The sequence below is a fragment of the Mustelus asterias genome, chromosome 3 (genome assembly GCF_964213995.1).
Source record: "Mustelus asterias chromosome 3, sMusAst1.hap1.1, whole genome shotgun sequence".
Classification (NCBI taxonomy): Eukaryota; Metazoa; Chordata; class Chondrichthyes; order Carcharhiniformes; family Triakidae; genus Mustelus; species Mustelus asterias.
In genome coordinates, this window is record NC_135803.1 from 88,160,373 (window position 1) to 88,184,403 (window position 24,031).

The following is a 24,031-nucleotide window of genomic DNA, read 5'->3' on the forward strand; positions in this document are numbered from 1 at the left end:
GGTGCACCAAAAAAGTTTCTTTGTTGGTTAAAAAGAAAAAGGAGGCTTATGTTCGGATGAGACGTGAGCACTCGGGTAGTGCACTAGAAAGCTTTAGATTGGCTAAGAGGGAGTTGAAGAGCGAGCTTAGAAGGGCTAAAAGGGGACATGAGAAGACTTTGGCGGATAGGGTTAAAGAGAATCCTAAGGCGTTCTATAGGTATGTCAAGAACAGAAGGTTGGTTAGGGCAAGTTTAGGGCCAGTTATAGATGGCAGAGGGAAGTTATGTGTGGAACCGGAGGAGATTGGTGAAGCATTGAACCAATATTTCTCTTCGGTGTTCACGCAAGGGGACATGAATATAGCTGAGGAGGACACTGGGTTGCAAGGGAGTAGAATAGACAGTATTACAGTTGATAAGGAGGATGTGCAGGATATTCTGGAGGGTCTGAAAATAGATAAATCCCCTGGTCCGGATGGGATTTATCCAAGGATTCTCTGGGAGGCAAGAGAAGTGATTGCAGAGCCTCTGGCTCTGATCTTCAGGTCGTCGTTGGCCTCTGGTATAGTACCAGAAGATTGGAGGTTAGCGAATGTTGTCCCATTGTTTAAGAAGGGGAACAGAGACTTCCCCGGGAATTATAGACCGGTGAGTCTCACTTCTGTTGTCGGCAAGATGTTGGAAAAAATTATAAGGGATAGGATTTATAGTTATTTGGAGAGTAATGAATTGATAGGTGATAGTCAGCATGGTTTTGTGGCAGGTAGGTCGTGCCTTACTAACCTTATTGAGTTTTTTGAGAAAGTGACCAAGGAGGTGGATGGGGGCAAGGCAGTGGACGTGGTATATATGGATTTTAGTAAGGCGTTTGATAAGGTTCACCATGGTAGGCTTCTGCAGAAAATGCAGATGTATGGGATTGGGGGTGATCTAGGAAATTGGATCAGGAATTGGCTAGCGGATAGGAAACAGAGGGTGGTGGTTGATAGTAAATATTCATCATGGAGTGCGGTTACAAGTGGTGTACCTCAGGGATCTGTTTTGGGGCCACTGCTGTTTGTAATATTTATTAATGATCTGGATGAGGGTATAGTTGGGTGGATTAGCAAATTTGCTGATGACACCAAAGTCGGTGGTGTGGTAGACAGTGAGGAAGGGTGTCGTAGTTTGCAGGAAGACTTAGACAGGTTGCAAAGTTGGGCCGAGAGGTGGCGGATGGAGTTTAATGCGGAGAAGTGTGAGGTAATTCACTTTGGTAGGAATAACAGATGTGTTGAGTATAGGGCTAACGGGAGGACTTTGAATAGTGTGGAGGAGCAGAGGGATCTAGGTGTATGTGTGCATAGATCCCTGAAAGTTGGGAATCAAGTAGATAAGGTTGTTAAGAAGGCATATGGTGTCTTGGCGTTTATTGGTAGGGGGATTGAATTTAGGAGTCGTAGCGTTATGTTGCAACTGTACACAACTCTGGTGCGGCCGCACTTGGAGTACTGTGTGCAGTTCTGGTCCCCACATTACAGGAAGGATGTGGAGGCTTTGGAGAGGGTGCAGAGGAGGTTTACCAGGATGTTGCCTGGTATGGAGGGGAGATCCTATGAGGAGAGGCTGAGGGATTTGGGATTGTTTTCGCTGGAAAGGCGGCGGCTAAGAGGGGATCTTATTGAAACATATAAGATGATTAGAGGTTTAGATAGGGTGGATAGTGATAGCCTTTTTCCTCTGATGGAGAAATCCAGCACGAGGGGGCATGGCTTTAAATTGAGGGGGGGTAGTTATAGAACCGATGTCAGGGGTAGGTTCTTTACCCAGAGGGTGGTGAGGGATTGGAATGCCCTGCCAGCATCAGTAGTAAATGCGCCTAGTTTGGGGGCGTTTAAGAGATCCGTAGATAGGTTCATGGACGAAAAGAAATTGGTTTAGGTTGGAGGGTCACAGTTTTTTTTTTTAACTGGTCGGTGCAACATCGTGGGCCGAAGGGCCTGTTCTGCGCTGTAATGTTCTATGTTCTAACAGCTTTGTCGACTGTCTAGGAGATTGGTTCTCAGGTTAAATATTTTAGCTGCTTTATGATTTGCAGCTAGTTTCTCAGTCTGGTTCTCAGACTGACCAATGGCCCTGAGGGATCTGCTGATTCCTGAGATTAGAAGGGTGCGTCCCCTGAAACCAGCTTTAATCCATGACTGCTGGGTTAACACTTCTGAGCCCTACACAGTCTAGTTTGGATGGGGGAGGCCATCATGGTACAATAGGTGCTGAAAGGTCCCTTGAGTTTTGATCTTCTTGTTTTATCAATCCAAAATATGGAGGCAGTTCGAAAACTCCATAGTCTTAAGGCCCATCATTAAACAATGAGATGGGTGAATTCCACAAATGGCAATGAAATACCCTATGTCCATATTTAATTAGCTTTTTGCCAGGATCTAGATACTGTCCAAATGCTGAAATTCACATGATTTTCATCAGTAACCTTAACTGTGGCCAATTCTGAAAATTGACTAAAAGTTCATATGACATGGTTGCATTGGGCATGACACCATACTATCACAACTCTCTGCATTGAACTCCATCTGCCATGTTTCTAGGAAATCAGAGACAGTTTGAATGTTGCCGGGACTTGAGAAGCTGAGTTACAGAGAGAGATTGAATAGGTTGGGACTTTATTCCCTGGAGCGTAGAAGATTGAGGGGAGAATTGATAGAGGTGTATAAGAGTTTGATGGGTATAGATAGAGTGAATGCAAGCAGGCTTTTTCCGCTGAGGCTAGGGGAGAAAAAAACCAGAGGGCATGGGTTAAGGTTGAAAGGAGAAAGTTTAAAGGGAATATTAGGGGGGGCTTCTTCACGCAGAGTGGTGGGAGTGTGGAATGAGCTGCAGGATAAAGTGGTAAAAAGGGGTCACTTTTAACATTTTAGAAAAACTTGGACGGGTTCATGGATGAGAGGGGTATGGAGGGATATGGTCCAAGTGCAGGTCAGTGGGACTAGGCAAAAAATGGTTCGGCACAGACAAGAAGGGCCAAAAGGCTTGTTTCTGAGCTATAATTTTCTATGGTTCTATGATTCTAATGTCCCTGAAGACTATTAACTGCAGGAAGTGTGTCTAATTGTAGCTCCTGTCAGACCACGTGGAGCAGCAGTTGTATATACTTAGGAGTATGCAAGAGGCAGAAAGTGTCATAGACAGGAGTTTTAGAGATGTGGTCACCCTCAAGGCTATAGAAACTTAGAAACTAGAAGCAGGAGTAGGCCATTCAGCCCTTCGAGCCTGCTCCGCCATTCATTCTGATCATGACTGATCAAATTCAATATCCTGATCCCATCTTCCCCCCATATCCCTTGATCACCTCCACCCATATGAAGATAGGTTCAGGCAGATGGATGAGTGACCGCTAGAAGAGGCAGGCAAAACAGTGCAGGAGTCTACAGTCTTGCAGTCCACTGTAGCTGTCCCCCTCTCTAATAAGTATACCATTTTGGATACTGTTGGGTGGGGTTGCCTATCAGGGGATGGTGACAGCAGCAGCCAGAGTGGTGGCACCACAGCTGGTCCTGTTGTACAGCAGGGAGGGGCAAAGTGCAGTAGAGCAGGAGTAATAGGGGACTCTATAGTCAGGGCACAAATGGGCGTTTTTGTGGCTGTAAAAATGACTCCAGGATGGTGTGTTACCTCCCTGGGTGCCAGGGTCAAGGATGTCTCCGAGTGGGTGCGGACATTCTCAAAAGTGAGGGAGGCAAGGGAGGAAAAATATATATATAAAAATAATTTGGAAGAGAATGTAGGTGGTCTGATTGGTAAGTTAGCAGACAAAACAGAGATTGGGGGAGCTGTGGATAGTGAGGAGGATTGCCAGAGAATACAGCAGGATATAGATAGGCTGAAGACTTGGGCAGAGAAATGGCAGATGGAATTTAATCTGGACAAACGTGAGATGATGCATTTTGGAAGGCCTAATGCAGGAAGGAAGTATACAGTAAATGGAAGAACCTTTAGTAGCATTAACATACGGAGGGATCCGGGCGTACAAGTCCACAGTTCCCGAAAAGTGGCAACACAAGTGGATAAGGTGGTCAAGAAGGCGTATGGAATGCTTGTCTTCATCAGCTGGGGCATTGAGTATAAAAGTTGGCAAAGTCATGTTGCAGCTGCATAGAACTTTAGTTAGGCAACATTTGGAATATTGCATACAGTCCGAGTCACCACATTACCAGAAGGATGTAGAGACTTTGGAGAGGGCATGGAAAAGGTTTACCAGAATGTTGCCTGGTTTGGAGGATATTAGCTCTGAGGAGAGATTGAACAAACTTGATTTGTTTTCACTTGAATGTTGGCGACTGAGGGGTGATCTGATAGAAGTATACAAAATTATGAGAGGCATGGAAAGTCGGAGTCTTTTTCCCAGGGTAGAAATGTCAATTACTAGGGGACAAAGATTTGGGGAAAGTTTAAAGGAGATGTGAGAAGCAAGTTTTTTTTCCCACACAGAGGCTGGTAAGTGCCCGAATGCACTGTCAGAGGTGGTAGAAGCAGATGCAATAGCAACGTTTAAGAAGTATCTTGACAGATATATGAATGGGCAGGGAATAGAGGGATATGGACCACTTAGAGACAAAAGGCATCATGTGTCAGCAGAGGCTTCGTGGGCTGATGGGCCTGTTCCTGATCTTTGTTCTACCCGGTCATCATCCTGTCAATGACACCCACAAATCTATAACTCCTGATCACTACTAATTTGGCAAGTTTCATTCATGTAATCTGCAAACATTCTAAAAGTTGCCCCTACTATTGAATCTCGGTCATTCATAAAAATGGGGAAGTGTAATGAACCCAATACTGACCTCCCGAGGAACATCACCCAGCACTATCCTTTTCTTCCTGTCACTGAACCACTTTTGTATCCATACTTCCACTTTCCTCTGAATTCTATGGGCTTCCATCTTCTTCATAAGCTTCTGGTGTGACACTTTGTCAAATGGTTTCCAGTTAGCTCAGCTGGCTAGATGGTAGAATGTGATACAGAATAATCCCAATGCTATAGGTTCAATCCCCATACAGGCTATGGTAGTTGCTGGAGGCCTGTCTGTTTGACTTGCCTCATGTTTGCAGAATGCTGCTCTTCAAACTGTATATAGCTGATTACCTCTCCCTCTAATGGAGACAGATGCTTATGTTCCCTTGTAAACCATAGCTAATTATCTATTACCTTCTGAAAATGAATACATTTTTTGTTAAATTCTTTTGTTGGATGTGACTGCCACTGCTAGGCCAGCATTTGTTGCCCATCCAATTCAGACCCTTGAAAAGGTGGTGAACTGCTACAGTCCACATTGCTGTTAGGGAGGGAGTTCCAGGAATTTGACCCAGCTACAGCAAAGGAATGGTGATATTAAGCTGGCTTGGAATAAAACTTACAGGTAGCAGTGTTCCCATGCATCTACTGTCCTTGTTTAGGACTGAGTTGAGGAGGAACTTCTTCACACAAAGGGTTGTGAATATGCGGAATTCCCTGCCCTGTGAAGCAGTTGAGGCTACCTCATTGAAAGTTTTTAAGGCAAGGATAGATAAATTTTTGAACAGTAAAGGAGTTAAGGGTTATGGTGAGCGGGCGGGTCAGTGGAGCTGAGTCCACAAAAAGATCAGCCATGATCTTATTGAATGGCGGAGCAGGCGCAAGGGGCCAGATGGCCTACTCCTGCTCCTAGTTCTTATGTTCTTATTGTCCTTCTAGTTGCAGAGATCATGGTTCAAAGGAGCCTTGGTGTGTCCTTGCAATGCATCTTTTAGATGGTGTTTACAACATTACTGCACAACTTTGATCAACCCTCTCAATTATTAATTAATCAAGTTAGTCAGATATTATTTTCCTTTAAATGAAATTCGGACTAGGTCTCCATGTCTTTCCAAATAAAGGATAATTTTCTCCCTTATATTGATTTCCAGACACTTCTCCACCAGAGGGGTCAGGCTGGCTGCCCAATAGTTTCCTGGTTTAGAACTCTTCCCTTTCTTCAATAGGGATGGGTTGGTAAGTTTGCCGATGACACGAAGGTTGGTGTGGTTGTGGATAGTCTGGAGGGATGTCAAAAGTTACAGAGGGACATAGATAGGATGCAAGACTGGGCGGAGAAGTGGCAGATGGACTTCAACCCAGATAAATGCGTAGTGGTCCATTTTGGCAGGTCAAATGAGATGAAGGAGTACAATATAAAGGGAAAGACTCTTAGTACTGCAGAGGATCAGAAGGACCTTGGGGTCCGGGTCCATAGGACTCTAAAATCGGCCCCGCAGGTGGAGGTGGTGGTTAAGAAGGCGTATGGTGTGCTGGCCTTTATCAATCGAGGGATTGAGTTTAGGAGTCCGGGGATAATGATGCAGCTATATAAGACCCTCGTCAGACCCCACTTGGAGTACTGTGCTCAGTTCTGGTCGCCTCATTACAGGAAGGATGTGGAAAAGATTGAAAGGGTGCAGAGGCGATTTACAAGGATGTTGCCTGGATTGAGTGGCATGCCTTGAGGATAGGCTGAGGGAGCTCGGTCTTTTCTCCTTGGAGAGATGTAGGATGAGAGGAGACCTAATAGAGGTATATAAGATGTTGAGAGGCATAGATCGGGTGTACTCTCAGAGGCTTTTTCCCAGGGTGGAAATGGCTGCTACGAGAGGACACAGGTTTAAGGTGCTGGGGTGTAGGTACAGGGGAAATGTTAGGGGAAGTTTTTCACAGAGGGTGGTGGGCAAGTGGAATCGGCTGCCATCTATGGTGGTGGAGGCAAACTCAATAGGGTCTTTTAAGAGACTCCTGGATGAGTACATGGGACTTAATAGGATGGAGGGTTACAGGTAGCCTAAAAGGTAGGGATATGTTCGGCACAACTTGTGGGGCCAAAGGGCCTGTTTTGTGCTGTAGTTTTTCTATGTTTCTTCTATGTTTCTATTTACAACGACCCCAGTTCTACTGCTCCTGTATGCAATGAGGATTGAAAGATTGTGACCAATGCCTCTGCGATTTCAACCTTTGCTTCTTTCAGCCACCATCTGGATACGCTGACTTATTAATTTTCAGTAATGCGAATCTTTTTTAGTATAACTTTTGTTTGTTACAATCCTATCCATAATTTGTCTCTCCTATTTTAATGCAACCTCCACATCATCTACTTGCTATCTATGAGTGCTAATGTGATGACCTTCCAATGTAACACACTCTACTAGCCCAGCCTCATTTCGTACAATCAGATCCAACATTGCTTTCTTCTCCGTTGGGCTGGAAAATATTGACCTGGAAAGTTCTCATGGACACGCATCAGAAATTTCTTCCCAACACTTAGTGCTTGTTTTCCCTCTTCTATAACAGGTAATAAAACTCTCTTATAAACCAATTTATTTTTTGTAAACAATCTTTGGAATTTGCTCATCCATCTCCCTTCCTGTGTTTGAAGAATGAGACCCAATTTCCCCAGCAATCTTGCAGTTTCTCTATGGTTTGTGCGCACATGCACTCCCAGCCATTTGTGACGCACACACACACACACGGATACACGTACGGACACACACACACATTGACACATGTATGGACAAACACACGTACGGACAGACACGGACATGCGCGTATGGACACATGGACACACACGCACACACATACGGGCACACACACGCAAGCACGGACACGCACGTACGGACACGCACGCACGGACACACACGCACGCACGTACGGACACAACGCACATACGGACACAACGCACGCACGTACGGACACGCATGCACACGCACGCATGGACACGCACGCACACATGTACAGACACACGCACGCATGCATGCATGTACAGGCATGCGCACGCACGGACACACGCACGTACGGACACACGTACGCATGCACGTACAGACATGCACGCACATAAGGACGCACACGCATGCATGCACGTACGTACGCACGCACGCGCACACACACGCACGCGCACACACACGCGGACGCGCGCACGCGCGCACACGCGGACGCGCGCACACGCGGACGCGCGCACACGCGGACGCGCGCACACGCGGACGCGCGCACACGCGGACGCGCGCACACGCGGACGCGCGCACACACGGACGCGCGCACACACGGACGCGCGCACACACGGACGCGCGCACACACGGACGCGCGCACACACGGACGCGCGCACACACGGACGCGCGCACACACGGACGCGCGCACACACGGACGCGCGCACACACGGACGCGCGCACACACGGACGCGCGCACACACGGACGCGCACACACACGGACGCGCACACACACGGACGCGCACACACACGGACGCGCACACACACGGACGCGCACACACACGGACGCGCACACACACGGACGCGCACACACACGGACGCGCACACACACGGACGCGCACACACACGGACGCGCACACACACGGACGCGCACACACACGGACGCGCACACACACGGACGCGCACACACACGGACGCGCACACACACGGAATCGCACACACACGGACGCGCACACACACGGACGCGCACACACACGGACGCGCACACACACGGACGCGCACACACACGGACGCGCACACACACGGACGCGCACACACACGGACGCGCACACACACGGACGCGCACACACACGGACGCGCACACACACGGACGCGCACACACACGGACGCGCACACACATGGACACGCACGCACAAACGGGCACATGCACGCACGCACGTACGCACGCACACACACACGTACGGACACATACATGCACACATGTACGGATACGCATGCACGCACACACATGCGGACACATGCACGCACACGCACGCACATACGGACACACATGCACGCACACACACACGTGCACACAGACACGCACGCACAAACACACGCACGCACGGACACATACACGCACGCATGCACGCACGTATGGACACACACATGGACGCACGTACGTACGGACATACACATACGTACGGACGCAGGCACGTATGGACACACACACGCATGCATGGAGACAAACACACGCACGCGAAGACACACGCACATACGGACACACGCATGCATGCACAGACGCACGGACACGCACGTATGGACACACACACGCACGTATGTACGGACACGCACGCACGTACAGACACACGCACGTACGGACACGCACACACGTACGGACACACGCACGTATGGACACACATGCACACACGTACGGCACACGCACGCACATATGGACACACATGCACGCACATATGGACACACGCACGCATGCACGTACGTACAGACACACATGCACGCACACACGCTCGTATGTTCACACGTACGGACACATGCACGTACACGCACGCACGTACACACGTACACACATACAGACACACGCACATACGGACAAACACACGTACGGACACACAGACACGCACGCACGCACGCAAGGTCAGGCACGCGCACGCACGTATGGACACACGCACGTACAGACATACACACACGTATGGACACACGCACGCAGGCACGTACGGACACACATACGCACGCAGACACACGCACAAACGGACACACGCACGCAGGCACGTACACATGCAAGTAGGGACACGCACGCGCGCACGGACACACGCACGCACGGACACAGGCACGCACAGACAAACAAGCACGCACGGACACACGCACGGACGGGCGGACGCACGCGCGGACGGGCGGACGCACGCGCGGGCGGGCGGACGCACGCGCGGGCGGGCGGACGCACGCGCGGGCGGACGCACGCACGCGCGGGCGGACGCACGCACGCACGGGCGGACACGCACGCACGGGCGGACACGCACGCACGGGCGGACACGCACGCACGGGCGGACACGCACGCACGGGCGGACACGCACGCACGGGCGGACACGCACGCACGGACACGCACGCACGGACACGCACGCACGGACACGCACGCACGGACACACGCACGGACACACGCACGGACACACGCACGGACACACGCACGGACACACGCACGGACACACGCACGGACACACGCACGGACACACGCACGGACACACGCACGGACACACGCACGGACACACGCACGGACACACGCACGGACACACGCACGGACACACGCACGGACACACGCACGGACACACGCACGGACACACGCACGCACGGACACGCACGCACGGACACACGCACGCACGGACACACGCACGCACGGACACACGCACGCACGGACACACGCACGCACGGACACACGCACGCACGGACACACGCACGCACGGACACACGCACGCACGGACACACGCACGCACGCACGGACACACGCACGCACGCACGGACACACGCACGCACATACGGACACACGCACGCACATACGGACACACGCACGCACATACGGACACACGCACGCACATACGGACACACGCACGCACATACGGACACACGCACGCACATACGGACACACGCGCACATACGGACACACGCACGCACATACGGACACACGCACGCACATACGGACACACGCACGCACATACGGACACACGCACGTACGCACATACGGACACACACGTACGTACGGACATACACGCACGCACATACGGACACGAACGCACATATGCACACGCACGCACATATGGACACACGTACGCACATACGGACACACACACACACACGCACATATGGACACATACGTACGCACATAGGGACACACACGTACGTACGCACATACGGACACGCACATACGTACGGACATGCACGCACGTATGGACACGCACGCACATACGGACACACGCACGTACGCACATACGGACACGCACGTAAGTAACGGACGGACATACCCGCACGCACATATGGACACGCACGTACGTACGGACGGACATACACGCACGCACATACAGACACGCACGCACATATGCACACGCACATACATACGGACATACACGCACGCACGTATGGACACGCACGCCCGCCCGGGGACACACGCTCACCTGTACGTGATCAATCAGACGCAGCATGGATTCATGAGGGGAAAGTCGTGCTTGACGAACATGTTGGATTTTTATGAAGATGTGACTAGGGCGGTTGATGGAGGAGAACCGGTGGATGCGGTGTTTTTGGATTTCCAAAAGGCGTTTGATAAGGTGCCCCATAAAAGGCTGCTGAAGAAGATTAGGGCACACGGAGTTGGGGGTAGTGTGTTAAAGTGGATTGGGGACTGGCTATCCGACAGGAAGCAAAGAGTCGGAATAAATGGGTGTTTTTCCGGTTGGAGGAAGGTAACTAGTGGCGTGCCGCAGGGATCGGAACTCGGGCCGCAACTGTTTACCATTTATATAGATGATCTGGAGGAGGGGACGAAGTGTAGGGTAACGAAGTTTGCAGACGACACAAAGATAAGTGGAAAAGTGAATCGTGTGGAGGACGGAGAAGATCTGCAGAGAGATTTGGACAGGCTGAGTGAGTGGGCGAGGATATGGCAAATGGAGTATAACGTTGAGAAATGCGAGGTTATACACTTTGGAGGAAATAATAACAAATGGGATTACTATCTCAATGGAAACAAATTAAAACATGCTACCGTGCAAAGGGACCTGGGGGTCCTTGTGCATGAGACGCAAAAGCCCAGTCTGCAGGTACAACAGGTGATCAAGAAGGCAAATGGGATGTTGGCCTATATTGCGAGGGGGATAGAATATAAAAGCAGGGATGTCTTGATGCACCTGTACAGGGCATTGGTGAGGCCGCAGCTGGAATACTGTGTGCAGTATTGGTCCCCTTATATGAGGAAGGATATATTGGCATTGGAGGGAGTGCAGAGAAGGTTCACCAGGTTGATACCGGAGATGAGGGGTTTGGATTATGAGGAGAGGCTGAGGAGATTGGGTTTGTACTCGTTGGAGTTTAGAAGGATGAGGGGGGATCTTATGGAGACTTATAAGATAATGCGGGGGCTGGATAGGGTGGAGGCGGAGAGATTCTTTCCACTTAGTAAGGAAGTTAAAACTAGAGGACACAGCCTCAAAATAAAGGGGGGTCGGTTTAAGACAGAGTTGAGGAGGAACTTCTTCTCCCAGAATCTCTGGAATTCTCTGCCCACTGAGGTGGTGGAGGCTACGTCGCTGAATATGTTTAAAGCGCGGATGGATGGATTCCTGATCGGTAAGGGAATTAAGGGTTATGGGGATCAGGCGGGTAAGTGGTACTGATCCACGTCAGATCAGCCATGATCTTATTGAATGGCGGGGCAGGCTCGAGGGGCTAGATGGCCTACTCCTGCTCCTATTTCTTATGTTCTTATGTACGTACGGACACGCACGCACGCCCGGACACGCACGTACGTACGGACACATGCACGAAAACACACGCACGCACGTACGGACACGCACGCACGGACACGCACGCACGGACACACGGACACGCACGCACGGACGCACGGACACACGGACACGCACGCACGGACACGCACGCACGGACACGGACACGCACGGACGCACGCCCGGACGCACGCACGCCCGGACGCACGCACGCACGCCCGGACACACACAGGCACGCACGCCCAGACACACACAGGCACGCACGCCCGGACACACACAGGCACGCACGCCCGGACACACACAGGCACGCACGCCCGGACACACACAGGCACGCACGCCCGGACACACACAGGCACGCACGCCCGGACACACACGCCCGGACACGCACAGGCACGCACGCCCGGACACGCACAGGCACGCACGCCCGGACAGGCACGCACGCCCGGACAGGCACGGGGACACACACGCACGGGGACACACACGCACGGGGACACACAGGCACGGGGACACACAGGCACGGGGACACACAGGCACGGGGACACACAGGCACGGGGACACACAGGCACGGGGACACACAGGCACGGGGACACAGGCACGGACACACAGGCACGGACACACAGGCACGGACACACAGGCACGGACACACAGGCACGGACACACAGGCACGGACACTCACATGCATGCACGGACACACGCACGTACAGACACACTGACGCCCGTACGTACGGACACGCACGCACACACGGACGCACGTATGGACACAGGCACACACGCACGGACACAGGCACACACGCACGGATGCATGCACGGACACGCACGCACAGACAAACACGCTCGCACAGACGCACGCCCGTACGTACGGACACACGCACATACGGAAACACGCACGCACATACGGAAACGCACGCACGCACATATGGACATACACGCACGTACGGACGCACGGACACGCGCACGGACACACACGCACGTACGTATGGACACACGCACGCACAACCGGCACACGCACGCACATACAGACACACGTGCACGGAAACGCATGCACACGCACGCCCGTACGTACGGACACGCACGCACGCACATACGGACACGCGCTCGTACGGATACACGCACAGACACACGCACGTACGGACACACGCACGCACACACATACACGCACGCACAATCGGACACACGCACGTATGGACACACACGGACGCACGCACGTACAGACATACACACACGTACGGACACACGCACGCAGGCACGTACGGACACACGCCCGCCCGTACGTACGGACATGCACGCACACATGGACACGCACGTACGTACGGACATACACGCACGCACGCCCCCACTGACACGCACGCACGCCCCCACTGGCACGCACGCACACCCGCACACACCCACTGGCTGGCACGCACGCACGCACCCACTGGCACGCACGCACCCACTGGCACACGCACGCACGCACCCACTGGCACGCACGCACCCACTGGCACGCACGCACCCACTGGCACGCACGCACCCACCCACTGGCACGCACGCACCCACCGACACGCATGCACGCACCCACCGACACGCACGCACGCACGCACCCACCGACACGCACGCACGCACCCACCGACACGCACGCACGCACCCACCGACACACACGCAGGCACCCACTGACACGCACGCACGTACAGACATACATGCACTCACAGACACACGGACACGCACGCACGGGCGCGCGCACGCACAGACACACGCACGGACACACACGCACGCACGGACACACACGCACGGACCCACTGACACACACACGCACGCACCCACTGACACACACGCACGCATAGACACACGCACGGACACACGCACGCACGGACACACGCACGCACGTACGGACACGCACGCACGGACACGGACACGCACGGACAAACGCACGCACGGACACGCACGCACGCACGGACACGCACGGACAAACGCACGCACGGACAAACGCACGCACGGGGACACACGCACGCACACACGCACACGGACGCACGCACGCACGGACACACACGCACGCACGGACACGCACGCACGGACACACACGCACGCACGGACACACACGCACGCACGGACACACGCACGCACGGACACACACACGCACGCACGCACGGACACACGCACGCACGGACACACGCACGCACGGACACACGCACGCACGGACACACGCACGCACGGACACACGCACGCACGGACACACGCACGCACGGACACACACGCCCGTACGCACGGACACACACGCACGGACACGCACGGACACACACGCACGGACACACACGCACGGACACACACGCACGGACACACACGCACGGACACACACGCACGGACACACACGCACGGACACACACGCATCCACTGACACACACGCACGCACCCACTGACACACACGCACGTACCCACTGACACACACGCACGCACCCACTGACACACACGCACGCACCCACTGACACACACGCACGCACCCACTGACACACACGCACGCCTAGACACACGCACGGACACACGCACATACACGCACGTACAGGGACACACGCACGCACGGACACACGCACGGACACACGCACGCACGGACACACACGCTCGCCCGTACGCACGCCCGCACGTACGGACACACACGCACGCCCGTACGTACGGACACGCACGCCCGTACGTACGTTCGGACACACGCACGCACGGACACACACGCACGCCCGCACGTACGGGCACACACGCACGGACACACACGCAAGCCCGTACGTACGTTCGGACACACGCACGCACGGACACACGCACGCACGGACACACACGCACGCACGGACACACACGCCCGTACGCACGGACACACATGCACGGACACACATGCACCCACTGACACACACGCACGCATAGACACACGCACGTACGGGGACGCACGCACGGACACACACGCACGCACGCACGGACACACACGCACGCACGGACACACACGCACGCACGCACGGACACGCACGCACGCATGCACGGACACGCACGGACACACACGCACGCACGGACACGCACGCACGCACGGACACACACGCATGCACACACACGCATGCACGCACGGACACACACGCTCGCACGCACGGACACACACGCTCGCACGCACGCACGGACACACACACACACGCTCGCACGCACGGACACACACGCTCGCACGCACGCACGGACACACACGCCCGCACGGACACGCACGCCCGCACGGACGCACACGCACGCCCGTACGTACGGACACACACGCACGCCCGTACGTACGTACGGACACACACGCACGCCCGTACGGACACACACGCACGCCCGTACGGACGTTCGGACACACGCACGCACGGACACACACGCACGCCCGCACGTACGGGCACACACGCACGGACACACACGCAAGCCCGTAAGTACGTTCGGACACACGCACGCACGGACACACACGCACGCACGGACACACACGCACGCACGGACACACACGCCCGTACGTACGGACACACACGCACGCCCATACGGACACGCACGCCCATACGTACGTTCGGACACACGCACGCACGGACACACACGCACGCCCGCACGTACGGGCACACACGCATGGACACACACGCAAGCCCGTACGTACGTTCGGACACACGCACGCACGGACACGCACGGACACACACGCACGCCCGGACACACACACACCCGGACACACACACACGCACGCACGGACACGCACGCGCGGACACACACGCACGCGCGGACACACACGCACGCGCGGACACACACGCACGCGCGGACACACACGCACGGACACACACGCCCGTACGTACGGACACACACACACGCACGCACGGACACGCACGCACGGACACGCACACACGCACGGACAAACGCACGCACGGACAAACGCACGCACGGGGACACACGCACGCACACGGACGCACGCATGCACGCACACGGACGCACGCACGCACGGACACACGCACGCACGGACACACACACGCACGCACGGACACGCACGCACGGACACACACACGCACGGACACACACGCACGGACACACGCACGCACGGACACACACGCACGCACGGACACACACGCACGCCGGAAACACACGCACGGACACACACGCCCGTACGCACGGACACACACGCACGGACACACACGCATCCACTGACACACACGCACGCACCCACTGACACACACGCACGCACCCACTGACACACACGCACGCACCCACTGACACACACGCACGCATAGACACACGCACGGACACACGCACACACGGACATACACGCACGTACGGGGACACACGCACGGACACACGCACGCACGTACGGACACACACGCTCGCCCGTACGCACGCCCGCACGTACGGACACACACGCACGCCCGTACGTACGTTCGGACACACGCACGCACGGACACACACGCACGCCCGCACGTACGGGCACACACGCACGGACACACACGCAAGCCCGTACGTACGTTCGGACACACGCACGCACGGACACACGCACGCACGGACACACACGCACGCACGGACACACACGCCCGTACGCACGGACACACACGCACGGACACACATGCACCCACTGACACACGCACCCACTGACACACACGCACGCATAGACACACGCACGTACGGGGAGGCACGCACGGACACACACGCACGCACGGACACGCACGCACGCACGGACACACACGCACGCACACACACGCACGCACACGCATGCACGCACGGACACACACGCACGCACGGACACACACGCACGCACGGACACACACGCACGCACGCACGGACACACACGCTCGCACGCACGCACGGACACACACGCCCGCCCGGACACGCACGTACGGACACGCACGCCCGCACGTACGGACACACACGCACGCCCGTACGGACACACACGCACGCCCGTACGGACGTTCGGACACACGCACGCACGGACACACACGCACGCCCGCACGTACGGGCACACACGCACGGACACACACGCAAGCCCGTACGTACGTTCGGACACACGCACGCACGGACACACACACAGCACGGACACACACGCACGCACGGACACACACGCACGCACGCACGGACACACACGCCCGTACGTACGGACACACACGCACGCCCGTACGGACACACACGCACGCCCGTACGTACGTTCGGACACACGCACGCACGGACACACACGCACGCCCGCACGTACGGGCACACACGCATGGACACACACGCAAGCCCGTACGTACGTTCGGACACACGCACGCACGGACACACACGCACGCACGGACACACACGCACGCACGGACACACACGCACGCACGGACACACACGCCCGTACGTACGGACACACACGCCCGTACGTACGGACACACACACGCACGCCCGGACACACACACACCCGGACACACACACACGCACGCCCGGACACACACGCACGCACGCCCGGACACACACGCACGCACATACGGACATACGCACGTACGGACGGACACACGCACATACGGACATGCACGTACATACGGACATACACGCATGCACGTATGGACACACGCACGTACGTACGGACACGCACGCACACCCGTACGGACATACACGCACGCACGGACACCCGCACGTACTGACACACGCACGCACATACGGACACGCACGCACATACGGACACGCACGCACATATGGACACGCACGCACGCACCCCCGTACGTACGGACACGCACGCACATATGGACACGCATATACGTACGGACATACACGCACGCACACACGCACGTACTGACACACGCACGCACGGACACACGCATGGACACGCACGCACGGACACACGCACGCACGCACGGACACACGCACGGACGCACGGACACACGCACGGACGCACGGGCACACGCACGCACGCACGGGCACACGCACGCACGTACGGGCACACGCACGCACGTACGGGCACACGCACGTACGTACGGACGCACGCACGTACGGGCACACGCACGGACACGCTCGTACGTACGGACATGCACGCACTTATGGACACGCACGTACGTACGGACATGCACGCACACACGCACGCACGTACTGACACGCACGCACGCCCATACGGACACACGCACGCACGTACGGACACACGCACGCCCGTACAGACACGCACGCACGGACACGCATGCACCCCCGTACGTACGGACACGCACGCACATATGGACACACACGTACGTACGGACATACACGCACGGACACATGCACGTACTGACACATGCACGCACGCCCGTACGGACACACGCACGCACGGACACGCGCATACGGACAGGCACGCACGTACGGACACGCACGCACATATGGACACGCACGCACATATGGACACGCACGTACGTACGGACACGCACGCACCCCCGTACGTACGGACACGCACGCATATGGACACGCACATACGTACGGACATACACGCATGCACGCACGGACAGACACACGCACGCCCATACGGACACACGCACGCACATATGGGCACGCATGCACGGACATACACGCATGCACGGACATACACACGCACACACATACGTACGGACACGCACGCACACGCACGCCCGTATGTACGGACACGCACGCACGCCCGGACTCGCGCACACGCCCACCCGTACGTACGGACACGCACACACGCACGCACATATGGACACGCACGCACGGACACACGCACATACGGACACACGCACATATGGACACACGCACACGTACGTACGGACACACGTACGGGCATACACACGCACGCACCCACGGACACACAGGCACGCACGCACGCACGGACACAGGCGCACGCACGGACACAGAACTGGTTGCTGCAGAGACTTACTGTAAAACCTCACGTTGCTGCAGGTTGTACTTTCCACCAGTTTTGATTGCCGTGTTATGAATAGCTTCAATTGCTCGGTCAATAGACTGCAGAACAAGATCCTGTTGATTTGTCTTGGAAACAATAGAAAGAATTACTGAGCCACTGTGGTGACTGAGCCCAAATACACATAATAAAACTGATGTGCAGCGTAAGGTTAATTGACAGATTATGTCTGAAATAAAGTCTATAGATTCAGGAAGGATACCCTAGCCTCTTGAAAGAGTACTGAAGCAGACTGGGTATTGTACTAAGAGCAACTAAATTGTATGTAAAATGAAAGTTAATCAAGATAAGGATATTGATGAAGACAGGACAGTCCAGCCACATCCAGTCACAAAAGGTGGAGGACAATTGAAGAACAGTCAGGTGCTAGTCTCCAAGAATATTCCCATCCTCAACAATGGTGCAGAGAATGAGGCTCATTGTCGGTCACTTTCCAAGATCCCCCACATGGCTTCAGCCAATTCAATTCAGTTCATGTGATATCAGAAAATGTCTGAGCATCCTAGACATAAGCACGCCATCTGGCATGTTGGCTAAGATTTACACTCCAGAACCAGCCATGCCCTCAGCCAAGGTGTTCCATTATAGCTATAATATTGGCTTCCACCCAACAATTTGAAAATTGCCCAGTTATGTCCATTCATAGAAAACAGGACAAATACAATCCCTCCAATTCCCCCCTCCCCCCTCAAATCAGTCCACACTTGATCATGAGAAAAGTGATAGGTGTCATCAGTAGAGCTAACAAGCAGCACTTACTCAGCAATAACTTGCTGACTGATGCTCAGTTTGATTCTATTAGGGCCTCTCAACTCCTGAACTTGGTACAGTTTGGTCCAAACATGGACAAAAGAGCTGAATTCCAGTTGACCTGAACATCAAGGCAGCGTTCAACTGAATGTGTCACCCCCAGAGTCCTCGTAAAACTAAAATCAATGGGGATCAGATGGGAAATTCACTGATTGCAGTCATAGCTAGTGCAAAGTAAAGAATTGACGGAGAACAACAATCTCAGCCCCTGGACATTGCAAGAGTTCCTTAGGGCAGAGTCCTCAACCCAACCATCTTTACCTGATTCAACTGTGATCTTCATAAGGTCAGAAGTGAGAATGTTTGCCAATCATTGCTGTGTTAAGTTCCATTTACAACTATTTAATTACTGAAGCAAGTCCATGCCCACATACAGCAAGACTTGCAGGCTTGGGTTGATGTGTGACCTGAATGTTTAGGACTTGGGTGAGGGGTTCCAGTGTAGAGCATGTTATTGAGTTGTAGCTGAGTGTCTTCTTGTACCCACCATTATTGCTCTCTCTCGCATACTCACAGGTGAACTAGTCATTTTAGTTAATGAGAGAAGCAATCAAGCTGTGATCAAAGAGGACAGTTTGAATCTTGTAGGCAGCGGGTTAACCTTTGCAACATTCTTCAGCTGCTGTGGAATGCACAACCCCCAGTTCAAAAAAGAGAGATGACCTCCTGGCATTGCATTCATTGTATTATCACAGAATCATAGAAAGAAAGAAATCATAGAAACTACCATAGTAACTACCTCCTCGTACGAATGTCCTGTGGTCGCTATGGTAACCAGATGGTGTGGCTGGGGTAGAACCACGACGGATGCTGTGGTTGCCGAGCAGCAAAGTTCAATTCCCAGTCTTCACTTAAGTGAATGGTTACGAAGTTTGAATGCAAACAGCTGCCCAGGTGGATTGCACAAGGCTCGCATTCTACACATTCTCTAGCTATTGTTAGCTGACCCTGTGAACCTTTTCCACAGACCGCAGATTGACAATTCCTGACACACAGGATGCACTGCAGTAACTTATAACGGTTCCCTCAATAGTGTCTTCCAAACCCATGATCTCCCCTTCATAAAATAAAAAGGGCACCAAGCATGTGGAAACACCAGCATCACCAAGACACACAACATCCCAACAGCACTCATCCTTTATCATTGCTGAGTTGCTAGAAATTCCCTATTTATCAGCAATGTGGGAACATATCAACCCCAGTCAGTAGTGACTCAAGAAGGCAGCCCACCACCCCCTTCTGAAGGGCAACTTAGGACCTGGAATAAATGGTGGCCTTGCCAGCGACACTCCCATCCCAAGAATGAATTAAAGATAAACATGAATAGAATTCGGACATATGAAACGTTCGCTTGTTTTCTCTCAACAGATGCTATCTAACTTGAATGTTACCAGCATACTCACCTGCATGGTGGTTAATAGTAGGCAGGTGGTGCACACTAATTGGTGATTCACCTCAGCCCCAGTAAAAATACGGATTGAAACGGTGGCGTTGTTCGGTTATGAAGCATATTCTTGTAATGCTCAACTCCGTAAATAAATGTAAAACTGGGTCAGGATTGGTTCCAGCATTATCCTTCACCTGGCTTTCCAGAATTGGGTAAGGAGTCTAACAACACCAGGTTAAAGTCCAATGGGTTTATTTAGTAGCAAACGCCACTAGCTTTCGGAGCGCTGCTCCTACTCACCTGACGAAGGAGCAGTGCTCCGAAAGCTAGTGGCGTTTGCTACCAAATAAACCTGTTGGACTTTAACCTGGTGTTGTTAGACTCCTTACTGTGTTTACCCCAGTCCAACGCCGGCATCTCCACATCATGATTTCCAGAATTGAACATGGATGGGGTTTTGAACAATAATTGAGCTGGACAGATGTTCAAGGGAATTCTCCTAAAGCAGGAAAAGTAATCCTGAAAATATTAGCTCCTTTGGCCACATACGCATGGCAAAGTAGATTAATTAACATGAAATCTGTGTTTATGCAGGGGCAATACTTTTCAGAAATGTGCTATGGCCTGAGTAATACTTCCAGAATATATTACTTTCCGTTCTGTTGAAAATAGGTAGTGTTTAACTAAAAGATGATCCATTGATGTTTTATTGGTTTTAACAAAAGCTTTCAAGCATCTTCATGATGCATGTTGATGATTTCTTATGGGGTGATGATGTGGAGTTGAATAAACATGTTATTAATAACATTAGAGTAGAATTTAAAATCAGGAGTTAGTCCCATGAGGCTTTTAAATGTATTAGATAGTAAATAGAGTAGGTGTAGAATAACTTTAAATTGATAATCCTATTTTGAGTGTCACTCCCAAGGTTTTAAGGTCAAATAAAATGACCAACTCTCTCCTCAGAGATGAACTTAAACATCCTCTCCATTCCATTCGTTTCAACCAGCAAACCCTAACATACTACATCAGTTCTAATGTCTGCTCAACTCTACATCATCCTCCAATCATCCCAACCCCTTCACACCCCAGATCCAATGTCACCGCTTAACTCTGCACCATAGAAGCAAAGCTAATCTATAAACTCACCCTTCTACCTCACATTCACTATGGTCATGACGCAACTGAACATTATGATTTCGATTTGCCCCTCTGGCAGTTTCACAGTCTCCTGGGAAACACAGACCCATGGGCCTTTCCAGGGGAAGACATTTGAAAAGGATTCACCAATAACTACCGGTTATTAAACAGACTGCCAGGAGACAATAGGGCCCTTGAGACACGTCACCCAATCTACAACCTCAGCCAGGAACTCATCCAGCTCCCTGTCACCAGTGAATACTCACGATTTGTTCCAAGGCTTAATAACCCTCTGCAAATAGAAAAACCTCCCAATGTCTAACCAGATTCCATACAAGATGACTTACACCCATGTTCTCAGGCCTCCTCTCTAGTTCAAATAGTCTATTCACATGGAAACAGTCTGGATTTTGCTATTTAAAAGCCCACAAACTTTCTCTAGTTTACACTTCTGGAGTGAAAGAATACATCTCTCTCCGAGTCAGTTCGCTGTCATTCCTCTGAATATTTTGATGCATCTCACATCATCCATCTTGTGGAGGCAGGGGGGGGTGCAAAACCATGACCTAATGTTTCAAATGAGGCCTAACCAAGGGACTAATGTATGAGCAATTAGTTGATCAATCATTTCTTTAGGTGCTAAATTCCTATTTTATTATTCACATTGCTTAATTTTTATCATTTTTCTAAAAAAATACAGATTATTGGTACGCTATTTTGTTTTCACCTTCAGCCAAGTGAGCTTGAGAGTTCATTTCACAGCAGCAGTCTGTATCTTATTTTGGGAATGAACACAATATCTAATATTATTAGACTGGAACCTGAGCAGAGGGAGCCCCACCCCAACCAAGGACTATCAAGGCTTCATTGGATCTAGCTAAACATAAGAAATAGTAGGCCATAAAGTTCCTGGAGCTGCTCATCATTCAATAACATGCCTGATCCAACTTTGGCCCCAACTCTACTTTCCTGTCTGTTCCCCATAATCCTGGACTTCCCTAAAGTTCAAGAATCTGTCTGACTCAGCCTTGTAAGAAGTTTAACAACACCAGGTTAAAGTCCAACAGGTTTATTTGGTACCAAATAAACCTGTTGGACTTTAACCTGGTGTTGTTAAACTTCTTACTGTGTTTACCCCAGTCCAACGCCGGCATCTCCACATCATGACTCAGCCTTGAACAGGAATACAACGATTCCTCCTCCATGCTCACTGGGGTAGAACATTCCAAAGATTCACGGCACTCCAAGCAGAAATTATGCCTAATCTTCACAATCATAAGTGGGACACCCCTTATTCTGAAACTATACCCAATTCTAGATTTCCCCGTTTGGGGGGGGGGGGGGGGGGGGGGGATGAAAACATCATTTGAACGTCTACCCTGTCAAGCCCCCTCAGAATCTTAGATCTTTTGAGATCGCCTCTTATTCTTCTGAAGTCCAATGTGGACTGCGACTAGCGTCTTCGCAAGGAGGTTCAGTAGTGATATTGGGAAGGATTTAAACAGAGGGATGGGGACAGCATTGAGAAATTGAAAAAGTGGAAAAGGTTCAATAAGGAGAGAGTGTATTGGAGAGTACTACAGAAAGACTATATTGGATAGAAACAAACGAAGGAGGACTACAAGGACAG

General features: G+C 52.9%; 1 protein-coding gene across 4 annotated transcripts in view; it reads right to left on the bottom strand.

Moving 5' to 3' along the window:
- nckipsd (NCK interacting protein with SH3 domain) overlaps positions 1 to 24,031 on the bottom strand; it is a 301,148-nt gene that overhangs the window by 155,783 nt on the left and 121,334 nt on the right. For all 4 annotated transcript variants that reach the window (XM_078209293.1, XM_078209294.1, XM_078209296.1 and 1 more), the window contains exon 2: positions 19,020 to 19,132. In XM_078209293.1, the coding sequence (XP_078065419.1) occupies positions 19,020 to 19,132 (113 nt within the window). The remainder of the gene's footprint in view (positions 1 to 19,019; positions 19,133 to 24,031) is intronic.